The sequence below is a fragment of the Lygodium microphyllum genome, chromosome 12, assembly GCF_053477565.2.
Source record: "Lygodium microphyllum isolate KBCC chromosome 12, Lygodium_microphyllum_v1.1.10, whole genome shotgun sequence".
NCBI lineage: Eukaryota > Viridiplantae > Streptophyta > Polypodiopsida > Schizaeales > Lygodiaceae > Lygodium > Lygodium microphyllum.
The window spans coordinates 113,283,512-113,308,469 of record NC_141146.1 but is presented as its reverse complement, the minus strand read 5'-3'; the positions used below and the strand labels follow the sequence as shown (position 1 = coordinate 113,308,469).

The 24,958-nt window shown below is 45.5% G+C and overlaps 1 protein-coding gene across 5 annotated transcripts in view; it reads right to left on the bottom strand.

Moving 5' to 3' along the window:
• The window catches only part of LOC148028167 (kinesin-like protein KIN-8B), a 60,116-nt gene that overhangs the window by 9,204 nt on the left and 25,954 nt on the right, over nt 1-24,958 (bottom strand). For all 5 annotated transcript variants that reach the window (XR_015692688.1, XM_087689843.1, XM_087689844.1 and 2 more), the window contains 3 exons: nt 7,543-7,631; nt 7,274-7,418; nt 7,110-7,205 (listed from right to left, as the gene is read on the bottom strand). Coding sequence is in view for 4 of the 5 variants with exons in the window: in XM_087689843.1 (XP_087545969.1) it covers nt 7,110-7,205; nt 7,274-7,418; nt 7,543-7,631 (330 nt within the window). In the remaining variant the exon portion in view is untranslated. The remainder of the gene's footprint in view (nt 1-7,109; nt 7,206-7,273; nt 7,419-7,542; nt 7,632-24,958) is intronic.

Sequence of the window (24,958 nt, the reverse complement as noted above, 5' to 3'; positions counted from 1 at the left end):
GGATAGTGTCTCTCTAACATAATGGTAATGCACCTCAATGTGTTTCATGCGAGCATGAAATAGAGGATTTTGTACTACTGCAATAGCACTCTAGCTGTCCAAAAGAACGGATAAAGGACACTCCAATGGTAAATGTAGATCAACCAACAATCTGCACAGCCATACACATTCAATTGTTGTTGCCATGAAGGTTGCTCTGTACTCGGCCTCATAAGACAAGGTAGCCATTGTAGGTTGTTTCTTACTTAGCCATGAAATGCATGAGCGGCCCAAAAAGTAGTGTCCCTCCTCCCCTCCGGAAATAATAATGCATGTAATTGAGTCCCTTGCAATAATCTAAAGATCCACTTAACAACTTGCCAATGTTTGGTCTGTGTGTTGTGCATATATCTGCTCACCTAAGATATTGCATATTGAATATCAGACTGTGTGTTGCAAAGATAAATAAGATAGCCAATAGCCTGGTTATAAATTACAACATCAAATATCTCTTCACCATCATGCATAAACATGGCTCCATAGGAGTATACATAGATTTGCACTCTTGCATGTTAAACCTATGTAACAACTTGTCCACATATTGTGACTGTGACATGATGATGCTATGCTGATTTTGGGTGAATTGAATCCCCAAATAGTAGTGTAGACAGCCTATATTTGACATAGCAAATGCATGTTTCAATTCAACTTTAAAATCTGCAACTTTATCCTCCTTAGGTCGAATGAGCAGCATGTCATCCACATAAGGCAAGCATTGTGTTCATGGTTGCTTCACTCAATGAGATAAAAGGGAATCACACTATGCAATTATAAGTTCCCCCCTTGAAAAGGCGTCTACATTCAGGTGGTAGTAGTTGTTGTGGGGATGGTAGCTGCTCGGATGCAAAGTTGTCATGGGATTTTATGTTTACAGTGTGGAAAATGGAAATGTTGTGGATCATGTAGATCTGCATACTTAGTCTACAGGAGCTTCACGACAAGTTACAGGACATAATGCAGTGACTCTTTTAAGTTCATTTTTGCTTGGATGTCACTAAGTTCAACAAGTCCACTTGGCTTGAGGATGGGACATGGTATATGCCTTTGTTAGTGACTTGGGCAACTTGAGTATGCCTTATGAAACTTAGGAGTTGGGTGGGAGAGAACAAGGCCTTTAGCATGAAATGGACCGCAAATCACGGGCCTGAGTTGCAAGGAGAGTGCTGGACCATAGGAGGAGCTTCCAAGGGCATGCAACTGAAGCTGAACTCAAGGGGAACCGTCAAGATTAGTGAGAGGAAGGTAAAGCATATCTTTGCTATACATTTTGGGAGAGAGGAAGAGAGCTATGGTACTGTCCTAAACAAGGAAAAACAAGGAATCCATTACCAGTAAGGTCTCTTCTTGCTTCATCTTCATTCTCAGGGCTTTTCTTGATACCTAGAGCTTGATTCTTGCTCGCAAGATCTAGTGTACCACTTGGGACAGCCAAAGGTGTGAGTTTTCTTGGTCTATGGGCTGTTTTGGACTTCTCAAAACTATCATAAACAGGGCAGCCCAGAGTCCACTCAATTTGGAAGAGCTTGCAAGTGATCTAAGTGAATGTATGTATTGGATACAATCCCTAAACAGCAGGGCAAACTTGGGCATTCATTAGAGAGGCTTATGATTGAATTTGTATGCATTTTGGAGCTTTGATTGAGGGCTGGAATACACTGTTATTGACAGGGCTGAAGTGCTTCTTTAGCTTTAACAAGAATTTGACAAGAGTATTTGATATATGTCTTAATTGTAGAGGCTTCTACCACTACTAGATTGAAGTTTATATGTAATTTTAAGGTGAATACCTATAGCAGACAATGGACGGCAACAGCATGGATCATCGATTATGATCATGGGTTATGTTATGTATTTGTGTATGAGCTGAGCTATTGTCTCAGTGTGTCTTGGGCTTCAACCCACCCTTATTTGGATGTATTTGGTTATGAGCTATGATTATGAGTTGATGTCTTCCATGTATGATAGGATGCTGAAATAAATTGACAAGCTTCACCTCTATCAGCTTTCTTCTACATCTTCTATTTCTTCAAACCCCTTCTCTTTCATCAACTGCTCTCCCCGAATCTCCCTTCACCCTACTGTCTCTTACCCCCGTGGTAGACTTTTGACCCCAAACGCTCCGACAACGTGTGAGAGAGAGAGAGAGAGTGTGTGTGTATGTGTGTGTGTGTGTGGCACAGAGAGACAGACAGAGAGACAAAGATAGAGACATAAAGATCTTGGTGGGTGACCATTGTGCTCATGGTTGCTGTGCTTGATGAGGTAAAAGGGGATCGTGCTACGCAAATATATGAGTTTTCCCCTTAAGAAGGCGCTTACTTTCATGTGTTTTCACCCAGCCATGGTGCCCAACATACACATAATACTACTGCATAAGGGGCATGCTCTTGGAACAAGGTATCACTTGTATAGTACCCTCATGTTGAATTGTTCACTTACCTAAGCACCCCTTTACAAGAACAAATAATGGAATTAAATGTAATGATGTTTGCAATGCAAAAGGGTAGACACAACACGGGAGGGATGTCGATGTCAAAGGCAAGAAGATAATGGCAAAACCTATATGTACCAATTAGAGAAAGCAACCCCTATCAAACCAAGGAAGTGCATGTCAAAGGACGAGTTGATGTCAGCTATGTGGCGCCAAAAGCCTAATGAAGTAGTACATGATGAAGCAACTTAGATAGAAAAGTTGTGTCGGAGAAGCAACTGCTGTGATAGCGTCAAAAAGATGCCTAAAGCTCAGCCTTGAGAGGGGGAGCATCCATGCCAATTGAAGGGTCAAGGACTGAACAAAGAGAGATCACGGAGTCACCTTGGAACAGCCAACTAATAATGTTTCTATTCCAACCAAGATTGGTGCATACTTGCAATGTGGATCCTTAAAAGATACAGAACCCAATATATAAGTATTAGAAGAGACCAAAACCTACATACTAGTGCTTCATATTGAGTTTGCTTAGTGCTAAGCTAAGAAAACAAAGGAAAGCTAAAGTAAGAGTAAATGAATGCAGCAAAAAATAAAGCAATGGAGTAAATGAATAAATGAGTGCAATGGAAGGAAAAATTCTAAAGGTAAGTAGCCTAAAAGACACTAGGAAGAAGTGTTGAAATTGTGAGTGAAACTCTAGAAGTAATCCCTACACTAACTTGACATTGGTGGTAGCATTACGAGCCTTCCATTGATGGATATGATTAGGGTGGACAAGTCAAGGGACCAACATAATTAAGAATGTGCTCTCCTAGTGTATCTAAGGAACCTAGAAGGTGCTAGCCTAAGGGTGTGGCCACTATCATGCACATCCTTCATGACAAGGCGGAGAAACCGATTAGAATGTGACTCAACCATAAGCCCTAGTAAGAGTGGCTAGATGAGCCTAAGGTAAGAAGTCTGATGTGCTTGCACAAGACCAATCAATCATACCTTTGGCTATCCTGAAGGGTGCTGACTAGGGGTCATTCATATCCCACGTCCACCAATCCACCACTCAAGTGGGTGGGTACCAAGAGCAAACACAATAGGTACGAGTATTCAAGAAACCCCTCTTAGTTGGCCAAGGGAAGTACTACCCGTAGATGCAATCGTCGTCTGTTGAGGAGATGATCTACATAGAAAACCTTGGGCCTTGTTACGAAACTCCAATGACCTAGGGGTTACCAGTGAGTACAATATCTATTCTTTTTACACGAGCAATGACAGACGGGTTTTTGGTTCTTTGTTTACATCTAAAGAAGGGGTGTCACCCTGTTTAGGACTTGCCTTCCCTTCTTCAGAGTTCTTGTCACTTCAAAACTTCCTCTTCAAAGAAAAAGACACAAGGGCCCCGACCGAAGTAGACAATGTGGAGGAAGTCTTTTTTGGATTTAGTCATGTAACCTTGCATAAGAGTTGATACTTGAACTCATAAAAGGTTGGCATGTGGGGTATAGAGATGAATTGTTGCATGCAATGGAAGTATTTTGAAGGCAACTTGTTTGGGAACAATGTGACCTAATCATCATCTGACTTTCGTGAGCTATTGGTAGTGAACTTGGGAAATAGGCACCTATACTAGGTCATCTTCACTTTTAGATCACCCCCTTCCTTAAAGGAGAAATCCTGCAATTCATGATTGAGATTGATACACAGGGTCCAAAATCTCACTGCATAGCAATTGAGAGATGACTCCAACAATCAGATGCTAGGGAGAAGTGTTGAAATTGTGGGTGAAACTCTAGAAGTAACCCATACACTAATTTGACAATGGTTGTAGCATTATGAGCCTTCCATTGATGGATATGATTAGGGTGGACAAGTCAAGGGACTGGCATAATCTCTAAACCAACCACAAGGCCCCAAAGACCCTGAGACTCCAACACTTGTTGCATGAGCTTCAACCAAGGCATGAAGTTCAACCTGTTAAAGCGAGTCTTGTCACTAAAGGCATCCTTGGTAGTCGCAATTGGAGTGTGATGTTGAGTGGTGAGTAGGGAGGGCAAGGCAGGGAACTAAAGTACACTTAAGGATTTGAACCAGTGTCCATCATGTATCATGGTCACCATATGAGCAGCCTAGGGAGGGTGGATAGATGCATCATAAGCAAAGGACATACATCCCTGCATCTAAGTGGCCCATGGTATGAGTAAGATGCCATCAATAGCAAAAAATGAATATCCCTGCATTTGAGTGACCATGGGTAGATGTCTAGGGGAAGTGAGGAGGGTACCGCACATAGCCTTCCTAGGAGAGACGAGTGTGCTCACTTACAAGCAGGTGTGAGATACAATGTGTACAAGTGACATTCCCTGCAACAGAGTACCAACATACAAAGTGGCATACACCTATTAGTAAGAAAGAGATGAAACTGGAAACAAAAATAATCCTGGTGCTAAAATAGAATATCTTAAGCCTAATGTACTTGACATCAAGGAATGGAATCTCATGTAGATGATACAAGTGTGGAACCTGACCCTAAGCTACTGAAAGCATAAGAAAGAAATCCTAAATTATCATGTGAAGATGGAGAAACGGGAGGGAATTGAGAATGACTAGCAGCAATAACATGCTCAAATGATAAAAGGTAGTGTAACAGGCATCCTTAAAGACATATGTCTACTTCTAAACCAATCATGGTCTCAATGGTGACTTACAACTGGATCCCACACAACAAAAGAAAAAACAGAGAGATGTTTTGGCTGATATGAATCAAAAGGATTTTGCAAACATGACAAGGGCCTAGCTGTGATGAAGCCAAGGATTTGCTAGTTATCTTGAATGTGGTATTTCCTCCCTAAGTGGAGAGATGATGAATCTCACCAGCAAACTCTAACTAATGCACAACTCCTAATGGTGTGAAGAGTGAAGTAGGAGTATATTCAAGCCATGATCTACACAAGTACTCTATGAATCTCACGTTCAAGATCGGTTCAACATCTAGTAAAGTGGACGAAGATGAGGGGGAGGATGTGTTGTGCTCCTCATTGAGAGCATAATGTCAGGGAGAAGCCTAAGGGCCAATGGGCTCCCAATAGAAAGGTGTCTCAGCAACTATGGATTGATTACGTGTTGCTCAGGTTAGTCATACAAACCAAGCCTTCCAAATAGCCCCTAGATACTCTTCAATAGAGCACCATCACTAATGCCATGTGAAGATTTGCTAGGGTTTGCATAGAGAAAACACAAGACATACAAACAACCAAACACAATAACTCGACAATTTTGGGAAAATGTAAAAATGGGAGAAGAGTAGAATCTGATGAATGAATGGATTTGAATATGAATGAGTAGTGCAAATGTAATGCTTAAGTGGAGCTGTCCAATATCCACTAACTCTCGTGGAAGTGGGCTGAGCTGCACAGAGTGTGGTCCTCCATGTACAGATACCAAGTGATGTCACACAACAACCAATTGGACATAAGGGTGATGCCACACAGCAGCCGAGGGCCAATCGAGAGCAAGAATATGACTGAAAGACTGATCAAAAATGTCTGAAACCTGATCACTACCTGCAGGGTGAGCAAAACACAGGCCAGTCTCAAACAGCGGATGTGAAGCACAGCAGCTCCTGTGAAATGTGCAGGTCTGAATCAGGTTGCCTAGCTGTAAAACAGATTGCAGCAGCTGAATCACAAGTCACCTACTGTCTGGAGATAATGATGAGGCTGTAGACCATGTCATGGCAGCAGCAGCAGGGTATGTAAGCCTCCAAGCAGCGGCAGATCTGGTTATGGAAGCTGGAAGCACATGCACACAGTAGATGAAGTCCATGTGGCACTCCATGGCAGCAGGTAGAAGGGTAGACAATGTGGGTAATAATGATAGCAGCAACTGTGTAAGTGGAATAAACAAGGATGAAGAATGATGTGCACACTAAGTCCCTTTTACAGAAACAGTTGGAGCAAGAAGAAGTCTTGTGTCTCGTACAAAAAGCAATAAATGCCTTTTTGGGGCTGTTTTAATGAGCCAAAAATGCCATAAAAATGGGATAAATTAGAGGCAAGTTTTGGTAGCGCTTTTTTGCTGAATCATAGATGGTATCTTGTTCTACACCTGACTTCGTTCTTGCTTTGGATTTTATAGTTATCTTGCTCCCTGATGTTATAAACCTTTGAGTGCAATAATATTGATACCCATGAATACCAACTCAAGCAAATGGGTAAACACAGCTTGAACACTTCGTATAGAAAGTAACATCTATTCCAGACATGAATTTAAAAAATTGTCCAAGTTTGGAAGTCAACTGGATTCAATGCACCATCAAAACTTATCGTGTCCTTCGGCTTTAGGCTTAGGATCATGAACGCAGACTTAGGAAACATAGATTCCATTCTCAACAGTTGACAGTTCATTCCTACAGCTTGCATAAATTTCCAATGGCATTTGGAGTTAACCAACTTTATTTAGAGTTGAATTAGGAATTGGCTTAGTTCTCCCAACAAGAAAAACGACATTCATGCTCCCACAAGAAAAACTAACATTCACATCCTGAAGATGCTGCAACTCACTTTCAGAAAAACTAGCATTCACATCTTGAAGATGCTATGTCTTATTTTGAGTGACTAATAGCATCCAGAATCCATATTTGACTTACATGAATTCGTTTTAAGCCTGCTACCACTATTCCTTGCTCAGGATCTTCTCGTAGCTCCAAATGTCCTGAAGATTTTTCCAACAAATCATATATAACCTGCAAACATGACTTTTCAGTAACCAAATAACAACAGTAAATAATTTTCTCCCAGTGTGATAGCATACCTCATTGTAAACTTCCAAGTAGGAGCATGTGATCTCAAAATCATGCTCCCTTTCTTCTTTTGAGACCAATTTAAAGATTTCTTGCAAGCTCAAAACCATAAGACCTGGATCTTCTGCTGTTCCAGCCATAGTATAAGTTTTCCCACTGAGCCATAACAATTGTCATTTATCAATGGGGCTGTTATCAGAGACATGTTTTTGCCTTCCTGTATATCCTAGTTACATCATACAGAGGCACACAAAATTGAATACTTGGATATAACACGTACCTTCCAGTAGCACCATAGGCAAAGATTGTAGCATTCAAACCTTGAACAACACCCTTTACCATTGATGCAACTGTGCGGTTGTAGACATCCTTGGGAGAAGAATAATACCACAATAAGTTCTCACTCTCTCTCTCTCTCTCTCTCTCTCTCATGTGATGTTTTCATATTGAGAAAGAATCTCTCATATGATATTTTCAGATTGACAAAGAATCAGCCGCACAATTCAGCATATAAGCCCCATCTTGAAACCCGCCACATCTTGAAACCCGCCATGAACATTAAATCAAGACCATCTAAGCATTCTTAAACCCATCCCTCTCCCTCCTCGAGCCTCCCTCCCCTTCTCTCCGTCTGACCCCCGCATGAGCCAACTCTAGAAAGAGGTGCAGACTTCATTAAATTGGAGAAGAGAAAAAAATCCACTAGGATTGAAGACAAGGTCTGCCAACTTTTCCTCGCCGAGACTGCAATGATGTATGAAGGAGAATCCAAGAGCACTGACACATGAACATGACTCCCATTATATCACCTAACACCTAGCACTCCTGTGCACGCTCCCTTATCAAATACCTAATCAGCCCCCTCTCCACCAGCTACCAGAGCCATAACTTACCATGCCATGATTCTTCCATGTATCAAACGTGGCCAAATGCCGTTGATCGATATACAAAATGGCAAAGCACAAGTAGTGGCCACTTCCCACATGCCAAAGACTTGTTGGCCACCTATTGGCGTTCTTGGGGTGACAAACTTGCTCTCTTGGAGCAGCCGGACTCTAAAAAATATTTGCATTTGGGGGCATTAAATCAAGTATGCAGCAGCAGGAAGGGTTGCAACTTGCTTGGGCAGAAGCAACAATGCTCCACCTTTGGAAGGGTTAGGAGTGATGATGACAGGTTATGGTAGTAGGCGAGCCATTTAAAATTGGCAACAAAGGTGAGTAAACTGGCAATGAAGGTTGGGAAAAGTAAGGATGAAGAGTGGCTTATCCATTGGTTGCCTTGCTATAGAACTTTCAAGGCATTTGTCCCACCAAACTTTTCAAGAATCAATTTAATTGATTGCTTCACATAGACCAAATTATTGGCTAGCCCATTTTAATTTGATTGAATTTCCTTTTGGGGGCTATATGAAAATGCGATGATTGAGGATTAATTATAACCCAACTTTTCATAGATTCACTACATCCAATTATCTTTAAAATCCTCTGGTGAATACTGCATCCAATTATCTTTAAAATCCTCTGGTGAATTAGCTATGAGCACAATGTCGACTACACTTTGCTTATCATTGGCTCATAGGGTGGAAGAACCCCAAGGTACTCTTGTATTATACTCCCATGGCCGTAAGGAAACCCATTGCCGTGGGTTTATATGAAAGACCTGTTTTTGTGAGCTTGGCCTTCCAAATGATGGCCCTTAGTCTGATGTGATCAAATGCAAAGTATCTATTCCTAAAACCAGCTTCTTTGCCTGCCCCATGTCCATGTCCTTTAGCCCATTTGGTCAGCTTGTGCTCAATAATGGAGCCAAAATGGTGGTCATCCTTACTCATCTCGTAGTGTTACCTAGTTAATTTGAGTATCCAATTTTGCATAGGGGAACAATAGTATTAGTTTTCCATCTTCAAAAGAGGGGCTGAAAGTGAATTGACAAGGCATACAAGCTCCTAAGAATCCCCACCGTGTCCCATAACATAGTAGAAGGTTTGCTAGAAACCCGTAACATCATAATATATACAACAATGACAAACAAAGAGGACCATAGATACCCAAGCCATTGGTGATCGAGCCACCACTAAGGTACCTTGGAAGACAAATGTCGATGTTGATCATTACTCCAGCCTTAGACGAATCACCATAGGGAGTGGAAATAGCCAAATTTTGTTGCCTATCACAAACAGCATGGTGAAAGGCATGTTGTGATCATGGTTCCTGCCTTCAACTATCCCTGAAGGGCTCTATCATGTGAGAACGAACTAGAAGCAATCACCTGAAGGCACACGAGCTTTAGTATTTGAACTTGCAAACTTCATCGATGCATGTGGAAAGCCATGTTTAAGGCCCACCGCACGTAGATATGGATGAGGCCAACAAGCCCCACCACTACCCCCTCCTCAGAATCTTTGTCTAGCTCAGAAAATAGCAAAAGGGATAACATCACTAGGGATAGAAATGAATTCATGGATGAGCCGCGTGATCGGAATCGGAGTCAAAATCCGAGGATAATGAAGAATTGAAATTGTTCTTGTCCTTTATCCCATTCTTCTTTCATAAAACGGCTAGCTTCTTGGAAGGATAATCAGATTTAGTATCAAGGATGACGAAGAGTCAGAGTCATCCTTGTCCTTCATCCTCTTCTTCTTTCACAAAGCCGCTAGCTTCTTGCAATCTTTTCGAAAATGTTCCTTATTGTCATAGAACGTAAAAGAAGCACTTTGCCACCTTCTTATTGTTAGAGATCACAGCCAGGCAGCCAGTGCAGTCGGACAGGAGTGCAGTCGGACTGCCACGTGGCAGTCCGACCTGTGCAGGCAGTCGGCTGCATTAACCGACATGCTGTTTTCTGGAGCCCTATTTTCGCCCAGATTTCTGGCTATAAATAGCCGATTTTTCCAGCAGTCTTCAACACTTCTCTGCTCACAGATTACAGACTGGTGACACGCGCAGATTCCGTCTCTGTTCGCAGATTTCAGACAGGAGACAGTGCAGACTGCAGCAGACTTCGAGGTGAACAGCAAGTTGCATCGTCGAGGTGGAGACACGCAGTCCAGCGCACTGCGCCTGTGTATATATCTGCATATCTTTGTATTCAGCACACTTTATACAGCAGATCTTCATCTTCCACTGTCTCTTTCTCTCTCTTCTATCTCTACGTTCTCTCTCTCTCAGTCCTACGCTTCCGCACCGCTGCACTCTGACATGATATCAGAGCAGTGTTAAAGGGCTGACTGAGCGCAGAACCAACCTGAAGAGGAGTTTCTATCGCGACACAAATTTGCGTTTTCGGCGTTTGAGGGCAGACAGGAGGGCTGCGCCTCGGAACAAGACTGAGGCGAGTGTGGGCGCACAGGAAAGGAGTCCAAGTGGTGGATTTGCTGCTGTTTACTGCTGTTTGACGCGGAGGAAGTTTGAGTTTTCAGCCTACAAGTGCAGGTTTTGCTTTTTCATCGCCTCCGGCGGGTGAAGAAGTTTCAAGACGCGGAAGAGCCTTAGCAGGCTGAGCTTTCACAGTTAGAGGGGGCTGCTTTTGCGTTTGTGACGGCATTACAGGTGAAGATATCTACAGAGATTGACTTGGAGTTCCAGTCGACTATGGACTGGAAGGTGCCTGTCTTACCGGCTCTTCCCGCAGATCAGAAACTCGACGGCGACAACTACCGCATCTGGCGCATCATGATGTTGGCTATCCTTGAGTCTTATGATTTGGCAGAGCTTGTACAGGAGGAGATCAACCGGCCCTCGGTAAGAGATGAGTCCAAACTCTCTTCCGATGCTCGTGCGGAATTGGCCAAGGCTCAATCTCATTGGGACAAACTGAATGCCAGGATTCGTTCCTTTCTTTTTCTATCATGTACTACAACCGTGATCGCTCACATCGAGCACTTGACGGTGGCTTAGGAGATATGGCTGGAGCTTGATCAGATGTACAATCGGATGACCCTTATGAAGTGGGTTTCTTTGGAGGTACAGATGCGGACCTTGTCCGTAAACAAGTCTTCTTCGTTGCGGGAGCACATCAACAAGCTAAGGCAGCTTCAGATGCAAGTTCAGAATGCGGATAAGCCGATTTCCTCCGAAGACATGGCGATCACACTATTGTCCCAGTTGCCGCCACGATTCGGTACATTCTACTCTGCCCTTATTGTTTCAGGGCGGGAGTCTACTCTTCGCTAGGAAGAGTTGGTTCCTATGGTCTTGGACCAAGAGGAACAGCTAAAGGGACAGAATGCTTCCAAGTCGGAGGCGCTGACAGGTCAAGCCTCTCAGAAGAAGGGGAAGGACCAAAAGAATAAGAAGGGGGATAACAAGTCAAAGAAGGATAAGGACAAGGACAAGGACAAAGAATCCACATGTCATATTTGTGGAAAGACTGGCCATTGGAAGAAGGATTGCCCTGACAAAGACAAGAAGGACACCAACAAGAAGGACACAAAGGATTCTGGAGCGGTGGCTGCACCATCATCAGCTGCATTTCTTCATCTAGCTGTCATAGAGGACTCTTCACCGAATGCTTCTGATGCTGCGATGACGGCTCCCCAAGCTCGAGAGTGGATCGTTGATAGTGGTGCCTCCCGGCACATGACTCCTTCATCAGATGGTGTTGCCCAGTTACGACCCTCGCGTGGGTAGATTATCATTGGAGATAGCTCTTCAGTATCTATTGCAGGTCGGGGTAAGATGCAGCTTATTCCAAATGGACGAGGTGGTACCCATACCTCAGAGGTTTTGCATGTACCAGGCTTAGGGTACCATCTCCTGTTAGTTCATAAGATTTGCTCCCTTGGCCTTTTGGTGGAGTTTGACAGCACTACGGTGCGCGTCCTTGATCGTGGGTCGAGGAAGGTTCTATCATCCGGATATGAGGAGAACGGCATTTATAAATTGAAGTCTTCCACCGCCCACTCTACTCTTCTTCTTACCTCTCAGTCACAGTCAGAGTTATGGCATGCTCGGTTTGGTCACCTCAACTATGATTATCTTCGGAGGGCATCACGTGGACAGCTTGTTCGAGGGTTGCCGGATATAGTGGTGAGCCAGCAGCCATGTGTCTCCTGCATTCGGGGGAAGCAGCATAGGGATGCCATTCCCCACACAGCTTCGCGGCGGTCTACTTCACCAATGGAGCTTGTATCTACGGATCTATGTGGCCCTATGAGGAACGAGTCCTTGCGTGGGAGCTCGTACTTCATGTTGATCGTAGATGACTACAGTAGGATGACATGGGCCTATTTTTTGGCATTAAAGTCAGAAGCTTTCTCACACTTCAAGGATTGGCTTCTCTTTGAGGAGAACCGATCAGGCCGGAAGTTGACGACCTTGCGATCCGACAAGGGCGGTGAATTTGTTTCTAATGAGTTTGCTCGGTTTTGTGCAAATAAAGGTATTCACCAGGAGTTTGCCAATACCAACACTCCTCAAGAAAATGGCATTCTTGAACGGAAAAACCGCAATGTGATCGAGATGGCTCACACCATGATGGAGCACCGACAGACCCCTCAGGTTCTGTGGGCCGAGGCTGGGGCTACTGCAGTCCACATCCTTAATCGATCCCCTACTTCGGCCGTTGAAGGGGTGACCCCGTTTGAGGCTTACTTTGGGACCAAGCCAGATGTTTCTTACTTTCGGGTCTTTGGGTGTGATACCTATGTTCACATTCCCAAGGCTCACCGTGATAAATTTGAAGCAGCTTCTCGAAGACAGGTATTTGTTGGCTACAGCTCCCAGTCCCAAGGCTACAGATTATATGATCCCGTCAAGCGGGATGTGTACACTAGTCGAGATGTGCGGTTTGAGGAGGTTCTGGCTATATCAACGGGTGAGGAGCATCCCATTCTTGGAGATCCAGGGGAGAGTTGGGCTCCTGGTACAGTTCCTTTGCAGCCCGTGCCTTTTGATTACGATTCTGTTTCTAACACAGAGTCTACTGTTCCACCGGTCACCCCTGAGGAGTTACCACCGATGGATATTCCAGAGTCTTCCGCTGATGGAGAGAGACGAGGGGAGGTTCGGCCTCCTCCTCATTGGGCCCGTGACACACTCCGTGATTCAGGGATCGAGGGGGTTTCTAAGGAGTGGGGACCGCAGGATGGTCCGCGGCGGTCACGGCGGCACCAGGCACATTCTACGGAGCTTGTTTGCTCTAACTATTGTTTGATGACCCGTGTTATGCAGGATCGAGAGCCCACCTCCGTGAAGAAGGCTTTACAGTCCGCACCATGGAAGAAAGCTATGGAAGCCGAGTTAGAGGCTATTGAGAGGAATGACACTTGGTCACTCATGCCCCGCCCCCCGAATAAGAAGGTGATTGGCGTCAAGTGGGCCTTCAAGACCAAATACCTTAGCGATGGTTCTTTGGATAAGCACAAGGCTCGCCTTGTTGCTAAAGGTTTTGCAGAGCGACCAGCAGGGATTGACTGTCATGATACTTTTGTCCCCACAGCTCGTATGGCGACCATTAGAGCTGTTCTTGCCTTGGCTGGCCATAGGAAATGGCCTGTTTACCAGTTGGATGTGAAGTCGGCCTTCCTCAATGGTGATTTGAAGGAGGAGATCTATGTTGAGTAGCCTCCTGGCTTTGGATCTTCAGATGGGAAAGTCTACAGGTTGAAGAAGGCCTTGTATGGCCTCAAGCAGGCTCCTCGTGCATGGAACGAGAAGATTGACTCGTTCCTTCAGTCTCAGTTGGGCTATCGGCGTTCCAAGACCGATCCGCAGCTTTATGTTCACACTTCCGAGGATGGTTGTATGCTTTTTGTGTTATATATTGATGATTTGATTGTCACAGGTGATGATGCACAGCAGGTCCAAGAGACGAAGTCAGCTTTACATCAGACGTTCGAGATGACGGACTTGGGTCTACTCCATTTCTTTTTGGGCCATGAGATTTATCAATCTCAGAGGGGGATCTTCATCTCTCAGCAGAGATATGTACAGGAGCTCTTGGTGTCTTTTGAGATGGAGGACTGTCGGACCCTTTCTACTCCTATGGATCCAAACCGGAAGGCCACTTCCCATTCAGCTTCTCCTATGGCGGATGCTTCCCGCTATCGTCAGTTGATTGGATCCTTGATTTGGCTTCTCAACACACGGGTTGATCTTTGTTTTGCTGTTGGGCTCTTGGCAAGGTTCATGAGTAAACCTAAGACGATGCATTGGTAGGCTGCTCAGAGGATACTTCGGTATTTGAGGGGGACGTCTGATTTAGGGATTCATTATCCCGCAAGGACAGATGGTTCAGATCTTGTACTTGCAGGTTGGAGCGACTCGGATTAGGCCGGTGATGTGGACCACAGGCGGTCTACTACAGGTTACCGTTTTACCTTGGATGCAAGTGTTATCTCATGGAGTAGCAAGAAGCAGCCCACGGTAGCCCTTTTGTCTATTGAGGTGGAGTATCGGGCCGCGTCTTCCACCACATGTGAGGCCGTGTGGCTTCGGAGATTATTGGAGAAGCTTGGGTTCCCCCAGACTCGTCCTACTTTGCTATAATGTGACAATGAGAGTTGCATTGCCTTGCCTTGGCACGGAACCCTGTTTTTCATGCCCAGACGAAGCACATAGAGATCCAGTACCACTTCATCAGAGAAAAGCTTCTAGATGAGACCATCACTGTGGAGTACTACAAGACGGAGGACAATCTTGCGGATTTGTTTACGAAGGCACTTCCCCTGGCTCTACTTCGGCGATATTCCAGATCCCTCAGGCTTCTGCCCTACCCAAGCTCTGAGAGGGGGTGTTAGAGATCATAGCTACGCAGCCAGTGCAGTCGGACAGGACCCTATTTTCGCCCACATTTCTGGCTATAAATAGCCGATTTTTCCAACAGTCTTCAACACTTCTCTGCTCACAGATTACAGACCGGTGACACACGCGGATTCCGTCTCTGTTCGCAGATTTCAGACAGGAGACAGTGCAGACTGCAGCGGACTTCGAGGTGAACAACAGGTTGCATCGTCGAGGTGGAGACACATAGTCCAGCGCACTGCGCCCATGTATATATCTGCATATCTTTGTATTCAGCACACTTTATACAGCAGATCTTCATCTTCCACTGTCTCTTTCTCTCTCTTCTCTCTCTGCGTTCTCTCTCTCTCAGTCCTACGCTTCCGCACCGCTACACTCTGACACTTATCAACCCTCTTTGCAAGGATAAAAGCTCATAGATGCAGGCTACTATCTTGAGACGTGAGTGTGGACTCTGTTAAGAGTCATCTTCTGCCACATCAGCACTACCACGTGGCAGTACTGCCACGTGGCAGCAATCGGACAGTCCGACTGCAATCAGCTAAATGCAGCCGACCTGCCTATTTTTGGCATTTTCCCTAGCATTTTTTTCAACCTTTTTAAGGCTGAGTTTCCAGCAGACTTTCACACTTGTATTTGACATATTTCAGCTTGCTAGTGACGAAGACAACACTCGGGGCTGACGGAGATCGAGGTCCTCAAGGCGAAGACATACGCAGATATGCTTTCTGCACCCATGTATAATTCTGCATCCTTATACAACATTCTTCACTGCAGATTTTCTGTGTTTCACAGTCTCTTTCTCTCTCTCTCTTCACTACAAATTTTCTGCATTTCACTGTCTCTCTTCTCTCTCTGTTCACTCTTTGTCACAGTCATTCGCTTCCACATCGCTTCACTCCGACATGGTATCAAAGCATTAAAGGACTAACCTAGGGTGGATATAACTGAAGAGGAGTTTTCAGCATGACACAAGGCTATGTTTTCAGCGTTCAAGTGCAAGCAGGCGGGCTGCGCATCAAAACAAGGCTGAGGCAAGCGTGGGCGTGCGAGAAAAGAGAAGATTTGCTAAAGCTACTACTATTTTTCTGTTGTTAGAGAAGGAAGAAGGCTGCGTTTTTGGCCTTCAAGTGCAGATTTTACCTTTTCATTGCCTCTGGTGGCTAAAGAAGGTTCGGGACACGGAGACAAGAGCCCTAGTAAGCTGCGTTTTCACAGTCAGAGGGGGTTTCTTTTGCATTTGTACAAGCATTGCAGGTAAAGATGTCTATAGAGACTGACGTGGAGTTCCAGGAGATCATGGACCAAAAGGTGCCTGCCTTACCGGCTCTTCCATCAGATCAAAAGCTCGATGGTGACAATTACAGCATATGGCATGTGATGATATTGGCCATATTGGAGTCTTATGATTTGGCGGAGCTTGTGATGGAGGAGATCAACCAACCCTCAATGAGAGATGAGTCCAAACTCTCTTCCAATGCTCGTGTCGAGTTGACCAAAGCCCAGTCTCATTGGGACAAACTAAATGCCACAATTCATTCTTTTCTTTTTCTGTCTTGTACAACAACTGTGATAGCCCATATAGAGCACTTGACGGTGGCTCGTGAGATATGGCTAAAACTTGACCAGATGTACAACCGGATGACCCTTATGAGGAGGGTTTCTTTGGAGGTGCAGATGCAGATCTTGTCCGTGAATAAGTCTTATTCACTTCGGAAACAAATCAACAAGCTTTGGCAACTTCAGATGCAGGTTGAAAATGCGGGGGAGTCCATTTTCTCCAAAGACATGGCAATCACTTTATTGTCCAAGTTGCCGCCACGATTCGATACTTTTTAATCCGCTCTTATTGCTTCAAGGCAAAAGTCGACTATTCGTTGGGAAGAGTTAATTCCTATGGTCTTAGACTAAGAGGAACAGTTGAAGGGACAGAATGCTTCTAAATCAGAGGCATTGATTGGTCAAGCCTCTCAGAAGAAGGGAAAGGACCAAAAGAAGAAAAAGAAGGACAACAAAACCAAGAAGAACAAAGAGAAAGAATCGACGTGCCATATTTGTGGTAAGACCGGCCATTGGAAGAATGATTGCCTCGACAAGGACAAGAAGCACACCAAGAAGAAGGACATGAAGGATTTTGGAGCGGTGGCTGCACCCTCATCAGCTGCCTTTCTACACTTAGCTGTCACACCGAAGACTTCTGATGTTGCGATAAAAACTCCCCAAACTCGAGAGTGGATTGTGGACAGTGGTACCTCACGGCACATGACTCCTTCAATAGTAGGTGTTGCCCATTTGCGACCCTCACATGGACATATTCTCATCGGAGACAGCTCTTCTGTGTCTATTGCTACATGCGGTGAGATGCAGCTAATTCTAGATGGATGTGGTGGTACCCACACCTCCAAGGTGTTGCATGTGCCAAGTTTAGGATATCATTTGCTTTTAGTCCATAAGATTTGTTCTCTTGGTCTCTTGGTAGAGTTTGACAGTGATATTGTTCAAGTTCTTGATTGTGGATTGAGAAAGGTTCTCTCTTCAAGGTACGAGGAGAATGGCATCTACAAATTGAAGTCTTCTTCCACTCTTACCTCTCTTCTTCTTACCTCTCAGACACAATCCAAGCTATGGCATGCTCAGTTTGGCCACCTGAACTATGAGTATCTTCAAAAGGCATCGCGAGGATCGCTTATTCGAGGTTTGCCAAACATAGTGGTTAGCCACCAACCATGTGTCTCTTGCATTCGTGGGAAACAACATAGGGATACGATTCCCAACAAAGCTTCGAGGCGGTCTACTTCACCTATGGAGCTTGTATCTACGGATCTTTATGGCTCGATGAGAAATGAGTCCTTGAAGGGGAGCTTGTACTTCATGTTGATCGTAGATGACTACAACAAGATGACATGGGCCTACTTCTTGACACTGAAGTTGGAGGCTTTCTCCCACTTCAAGGATTGGCTTCTCTTCGAGGAGAACTAATCTGGTCGAAGATTGAGGACCTTGCGATCAGACAAGGGTGGGAAATTTGTTTCTAATGAGTTTGCTCGTTTTTGTGCAGATAAAGGCATTCACCAGGAGTTTGCTAATACCTACACTCCTCAAGAGAATGGCATTTTGGAGCTGAAGAACCGAAGTGTGATCAAGATGGCACACACCATGATGGAGCACCAATAGACACCTCAGTTTCTGTGGACCGAGGCAGTGGCTACAGCAGTCCACATCCTAAATCGATCCCCCACTTTGGCCCTTGACAAGATAACACCTTTTGAGACTTACTTTGGGACTAAGCCTAATGTCTCTTGTTTCAAGATCTTTGGGTGTGACGCCTATGTGCACATCTCGAAGACGCAGCGTAACAAATTTGAGGCAGCTTCCCGACGACGAGTGTTTGTTGGTTACAACTCCCAATCCCAAGGTTATTGATTGTATGATCCCGTAAAATGAGATGTCTACACGAGCCAAGATGTGCGGTTCGTGGAAGTTCCGGCCACAGAGAGGGGTGAGGAGCACCTTGTATTTGGAGATCCAAGGGAGAGTTGGACTCCCGAGATAGTTCCTTTGAAGCCAGAGCCTCTCGATGGAGATTCTTCTTCAAATTCCGAGTCTTCTCTTCCATCGGCCACCCCCGTGGAGATTCCACCAGTGGATGCACTCGAGTCTTTAGTACATGGAGAGCACCAAGGAGAGATCCGACCTCCTCCTCATTAAGCCCGTGACACCCTCTGAAATTCAGGATCGAGGGGGTCCCCGAGGAGTGGAGACTGCAAGATGGACCGCGGAGGTCACGGCAACACCAAGCACATACTACGGAGCTTGTTTGCTTTGACTATTGTTTGATGTCTTGTGTTATGCATGATAGAGAGCCTACATAAGTAAAGGAGGCTTTACAATCTGATCATTGGCGGAAGGGGATGGAAGCCAAGTTGAAGGCTATTGAGTGGGGTGGCACTTGGTTCCTTGTGCCTTGTCCCTCTCATAAGAAGGTGATTGGTGTCGAATGGGTCTTCAAGACCGAGTACCATAGTGATGGCTCGTTGGACAAGTACAAGACTCGCCTTATTGCTAAAGGTTTTGCACGGCGCCCAGGTGTTGACTTTCATGATACTTTTGTTAGCAGTCATGTTTGTCATGCCTTGTCATCTCCTGCCTGTAAGCCTCAGTCTGAGTTAGATGAGGACATTAGGAGCTCTGACATGTCTGTCATATGTTATGATGGGGGAGGCTAGTCACTCTTGACTGGCTATCTTAGGATGTGTATTTCTTTTTGGCCTCTTTTAGTGGGGAGCCCGGCCACTTTTTTGGTCACTGATGTGGGGCGCCCATTTTAAGGCATTTTTAGGGTTTGCGCCCATTTTAGGGTTAGGATTAGGGTTTGTCCTTTTGCCTATTTATAGTAGGCAGCCCCCCTCCCCACTTGATCACTTGTCTTCTTGCAGATTCTGACACTCCTCCCCCGTGGTGGTGCTGCCATCATCATCAGCCTGATCTGGTGCCCTCATTGACGCTGTGGGCTGCGTGCAGGGACTGATCAGTCTCCTTCCGCCTTCCCGTTTGTATTCAGCATTCATTTTAGTTAGTGCAGATTTCTCTTCCTTATTTTTTGCTTTCTCTCTCTCTCTCCCTCCGTGTTCGTATTCCCTCTTCCGCAGTGCACTCTCACATGGTATCAGAGCCGAAGGAGAGTACACAAAGCTGAGATTTATGCGGGAGAACACCCAAATCTTTGCGTTTGCTGCTGGCCTCATCCCCAACAGCCAAGGCGGCCCTTCCAGGAGGTCACCATCCTTGCGTTTGCTGCAGGCGCCCCCTCCAAAGGCTGCCACGTCATCAACCACCACTTCCTGCTTGTGTTTTCAGTCAGGGCGGCCACTCCTACAACTGGGCGACATTCCTCCAGTCTACATTTTGCTGATCTAGCTGTCGTTCCATCTCCAAGCGGCTCTTCTCCTGCTGGCCACCTACTCCCAGGCTGCGTTTTGGTACTGGCGGCTTCTGTCTTGGTGATATTCATCAAACAACCTTGCGTTTTGCAACTCCAGGTGTCTGTAGGCCTCCCCCGCCTGCGTTTTGGTGATTGGTGACCATACTGCTGATCATTATTCGGCATCAGCAAAGGTTTCTTTGGTGTTTGGTGTTTTGCAGATTGGAATATGTCTTCTCATCAATTTACGGGCTTTGATGACTCAGATGACGAGCTTTTGTCTCAACACTCATCTAAACGGAGGCGTGATTTCTATCACGAGGACCGTCGTCCGGAGTCTATTCCTCTTTCCCGTCCCCCTTCTATTCATGTATCTCGACGAGCACTTTCCAGTGGGCCAAAGATGCAACCTTTGGTACCCCCTGTACAGGTACCCATACTTCCTTAGCTGCCCAAAGAGGACAGGTTGGATGGCTCCAACTTTTCTCTATGGTCCTGCAAGGTGGAGTGTATCTTGGACTCCTTCGATCTTTGGGAGCTTGTTTCTGTTCCTATTCCCCGTGGATCCTGTAGATGGGACTTCTATGGATCGTGTAGCCTTATGGAATCGGCTCAATTCTAGAGCCAGATCTTTCCTCTTTCTAAGTTTGCAAGATTCTGTCCTTGTTCATGTTCACAGGTTGAAGACTGCAACAGACGTGTGGAGAAAGCTCGTATCTCTCTATCAACAGAAGACGTTTGCCCACCGGATATCTCTCGAAAAGAAGTTGCGGATGCTCGCTATTGATGATAGTCCTTCCATGAAGAACCACATCAACAGATTACAGGATATGAGGGATGAGCTTGCATCCCTCAGTCAGACGATATCTTTTGAAGACATGGCTATGATTCTCTTAACTCAGCTGCCATCGCCTCGGTTTGATGTCTTCTACACCAGCTTTCTTACATTGAGGACCTGTGAGAAGCTTCTATGGGAGGAGCTATCCCCGCTTGTCTTGGAGCATGACGAGCGACTCAAAGAGGTCAGTGCTAGTGGATCTGACTCCACTAGAGCCTTTGTTACAGGTTAGGGAGGACAAAAGAAAAAGAAGAAGTCAAAGGCTAAGAAGAAGGACAGTTCTTTGACTCAGATTCAAAGAGACCGAAGTGCCCACATTGTGGGAAAGAGACACATCCCGAGGAGAAATGCTAGAAGAAGTATCCTCACCTTCGTCCGAGCGAAGGGTGGATCTACATCGGAGCCTTCTTCTACCTCTACACCAGCTATTACCCATGAGTCAATGTTCCTTCATATCCATGCTTTGGAGGAGGATCCTTCTTCCGTGGCTGCAGTGTCTTCTGCGCAGCCTTGGTTAGTGGACAATGGTGCTTCGAGTCATATGACTCCCCGAGGTGATTTGTTACAGGATCTCCGTCCATCAGAGGGTTCAGTCACTGTTGGTGACATTTTATCGATGCCTATTAGTGGTGTTGGCACATTGCCTTTGTTTACCAACCGACCTTCGAGCTCCTTTTCACAGGCCCTACATGTTCCAGATTTGGGCCTTCCCCTCCTCTCAGTTTATGGCCTTACGAGGCTTGGCACACGAGTGATCTTCACCGAGCATGCTGTTGTTATTGAGGATTCTTTTACAAGAGCTGTCTTATCTATAGGTTGGCAAGAGAGCGGGCTTTACAGGCTCCATTCCCCTTCTTTGATGCAGGGTCCTCTGCGGCAGTCTATTGCTACACCCGTTCCCGCTTGTGCACCTTCTGTTCCACAGGTTCCTTCCCATCCCCCACCTTCTCCTCCGGTGGTTCCCTCGTACCCCCCATCCCTTTCAAAGGGGGACGATCTCGGTGATGTAGCTGTGGATTCCCTGGTCCCTAGTGTTTTAGAGGGGCATTCCTAGGATCGTGAGGAGCTCCTTCAGCCGGTAGTCTACATCCACGGACTTCATCAACATTGGCATTCCTCTTGCCACCCCAAGATCTATTTCTTCTTCGGCCTTCAGCCACATCCAGGATCTGAGGGGGTGTTAGCAATCATGTTTGTCATGCCTTGTCATCTCCTGCCTGTGAGCCTCAGTCTGAGTTAGACGAGGACATTAGGAGCTCTGACATATCTGTCATATGTTATGATGGGGGAGGCTAGTAGAGAGAAAGCAGAAAATAAGGAAGAGAAATCTGCACTGACTGAAATGAATGCTGAATACAAACGGGAAGGCGGAAGGAGACTGATCAGTCCCTGCACGCAACCCACAGTGTCAATGAGGGCACCGGATCAGGTTGATGATGATGGCAGCACCACCACGGGGGAGGAGTGTCGGAATCTGCAAGAAGACAAGTGATCAAGTGGGGAGGGGGGCTGCCTATAAATAGGCAAAAGGACAAACCCTAACCCTAACCCTAAAATGGGTGCAAACCCTAAAAATGCCCTAAAATGGGCGCCCCATATCAGTGACAAAAAAAGTGGCCGGGCTGCCTGTGGCTGCCCACTAAAAGAGGCCAAAAAGAAATACACATCCTAAGACAGCCAGTCAAGGTCAGTAATTCCTTATTGATCCTAAGGGTATCGGGGCTCCCTCCGTATTCGTATTCTCTCTTCCGCAGCGCACTCTCACAACTTTTGCCCCTACAGCTCGCATGGCGGCTATCCATATTGTTCTTGCCTTGGCTAGTCATAGGAGATGGCATGTTTTTCAGTTGGATGTAAAGTCGGCCTTCTTGAATGGTGATTTGAAGGAGGAGATCTATGTAGAGCAGCCTCCTAGTTTTGGTTCTTCAGATGGGCAGGTTTACAGGTTAAAGAAGGCCTTGTATGGCTTGAAGCAAGCTTTGCGTGCTTGGAATGAGAAGATTGATTCGTTTCTCCAACCCAAGTTGGGATATCGGCGCTCTAGGGCCGATCCACAGCTTTATGTGCACACTTCCAAGGGAGGTCGTGTGTTGTTTGTTTTGTATGTTGATGACTTGATTATTGTAGGTGATCATACCCAGAAGGTCGAAGAGACGAAGGCAGCCCTACACCAGAAGTTCGAGATGACGGAAGTAGGACTTCTCCATTTCTTTTTGGGCCATGAGATTTGCCACTCTCAGAGGGGGATTTTCATCTCTCAGCAGAGATATATACAAGAGCTCTTGGTGACTTTTGAGATGGAGGATCTCATGGATCCGAACTGGAAGGCCACTTCACATAGATTCTCCTCTGGCGGATGCTACTTGCTACCGCCAACTAATTGGCTCATTGATTTGGCTCCCCAACACACGGATTGATCTATATTTTGCTATAGGTCTCTTGGCTGGGTTCATGAGTGCGCCTTAGCAAGTGCATTGGTAGGCTGCTCAGAGGATACTACGATATCTGAGGGGGACCTCCGACTTAGGGATTCAATATCCAGCAAGTACAAGTGCTTTTGATCTTGTTCTTATAGGTTGGAGTGATTCAAATTGGGCTGGCGATGTGGATCAAAGGCGGTCTACTACACGTTATTGTTTTACCTTGGGTGCTGGGACTCTCTCTTGAAGTAGCAAGAAGCAGCCCATGATAGCCCTATCTTCGACAAAGGCACAATATCGGGCTGGGTCTTCTACCACATGTGAGGCTGTGTGGCTTCGGCGGTTGTTGGAGGAGCTTGGCTGCCCCCAAACCCGTCCTACTATCTTGCAATGCTACATGAGAGTTGCATTGCCTTGGCACAGAATCCCGTATTGCATGCCCGGACGAAGCACATAGAGATCCAATATCACTTCATCAAGGAGAAGCTTCTGGATGAGACCATTGATGTGGAGTACTGTCAGACTGAAGACAATCTTGCAAATTTGTTTACGAAGGCACTTCCCCAAGCTTTACTTCATCGGCATTCCAGATCCCTACATCTACTGCCTTGTCCAAGAACTGAGAGGGAATGTTAAGAGTCATGTCTTACCACGTCAACACAACCACATGGCAGTATTGCCACGTGACTGCAGTCAGACAATCTGACATTTAATGCAACCGACCTACCTATTTTTGGCATTTTCTCCAGTATTCGTTTCAGCCTTTTTAAGGCTGAGTTTCCAATAGACTTTCACACTTGTATCTGACGAATTTCAGCCTATTGGCGACGGAGACAGCACTTAAGGCTGATGGAGATCGAGGTCCTCAAGGCGGAGACATAAACATACGCAAATATTCTCTCTACACCCATGTATAATTCTATGTCCTTATACATCATTCTTTACTACAGATTTTCTATGTTTCACTGTCTCTTTCTCTCTCTCTCTCTTCTCTCTCTGTTCACTCTTTGTCACGGTCATTCGCTTCCGCATTGCTTCACTCTAACAAACTCATGCTTCATTCACATAGATGTTACATGTTGAAAGCTCATTGGATCTAATGAAGTCTAAGCCCTCAAGGCATTGGTCATACCATTAAACTCGAAAGGGTGCTTTAAAACAGCATCCCTACTAGATGTGCTTCAACAAGGGAAGCTTGTGTGTTGCAAGTTGGTTTTGAATAGTTGTCATTTGGAGAAGAATGGACTGAATGAAATCCATCTGCTCAAACTTGATGGTTTGGAGCTGACCATAGAGAGTGATGGGCCACATGGGTGATGGAGCTTTGTACATATGGCAAAGCTTCATCCACATCTCAGGATATGTCCTACACAAGGTGACCCACAATAGGACTTCCTTAAAGGTGCATCAGAGAAGAGCTGAATACACCACAACAGTATCTGAGCCCCAATGGGGAACTACTTTACATTCTTCCTCCATGCAATCGGATGGTAATTGAGAAGGGCTTTGAGCACAAGGGGACAATATACCACAATCACTTCTGCACAAACCACACCTTCATAATAGCAATCCAAGTAAACCTGTCAAGCCCTTTAAGCTTATCATCAGTGTCAGTACATAGGGTTGCCATAGGAGAAAATGAAGATGTAACAATGAAAGAGTTCACAAGCAATACCTCAAGCACTTGTGGTCAGATAGCCCAATCACTCAAACGAGATCAACAAGTAAAAGAACACATAGAATAGGGCAGCAATGAAACGAGTTTAGTGTAG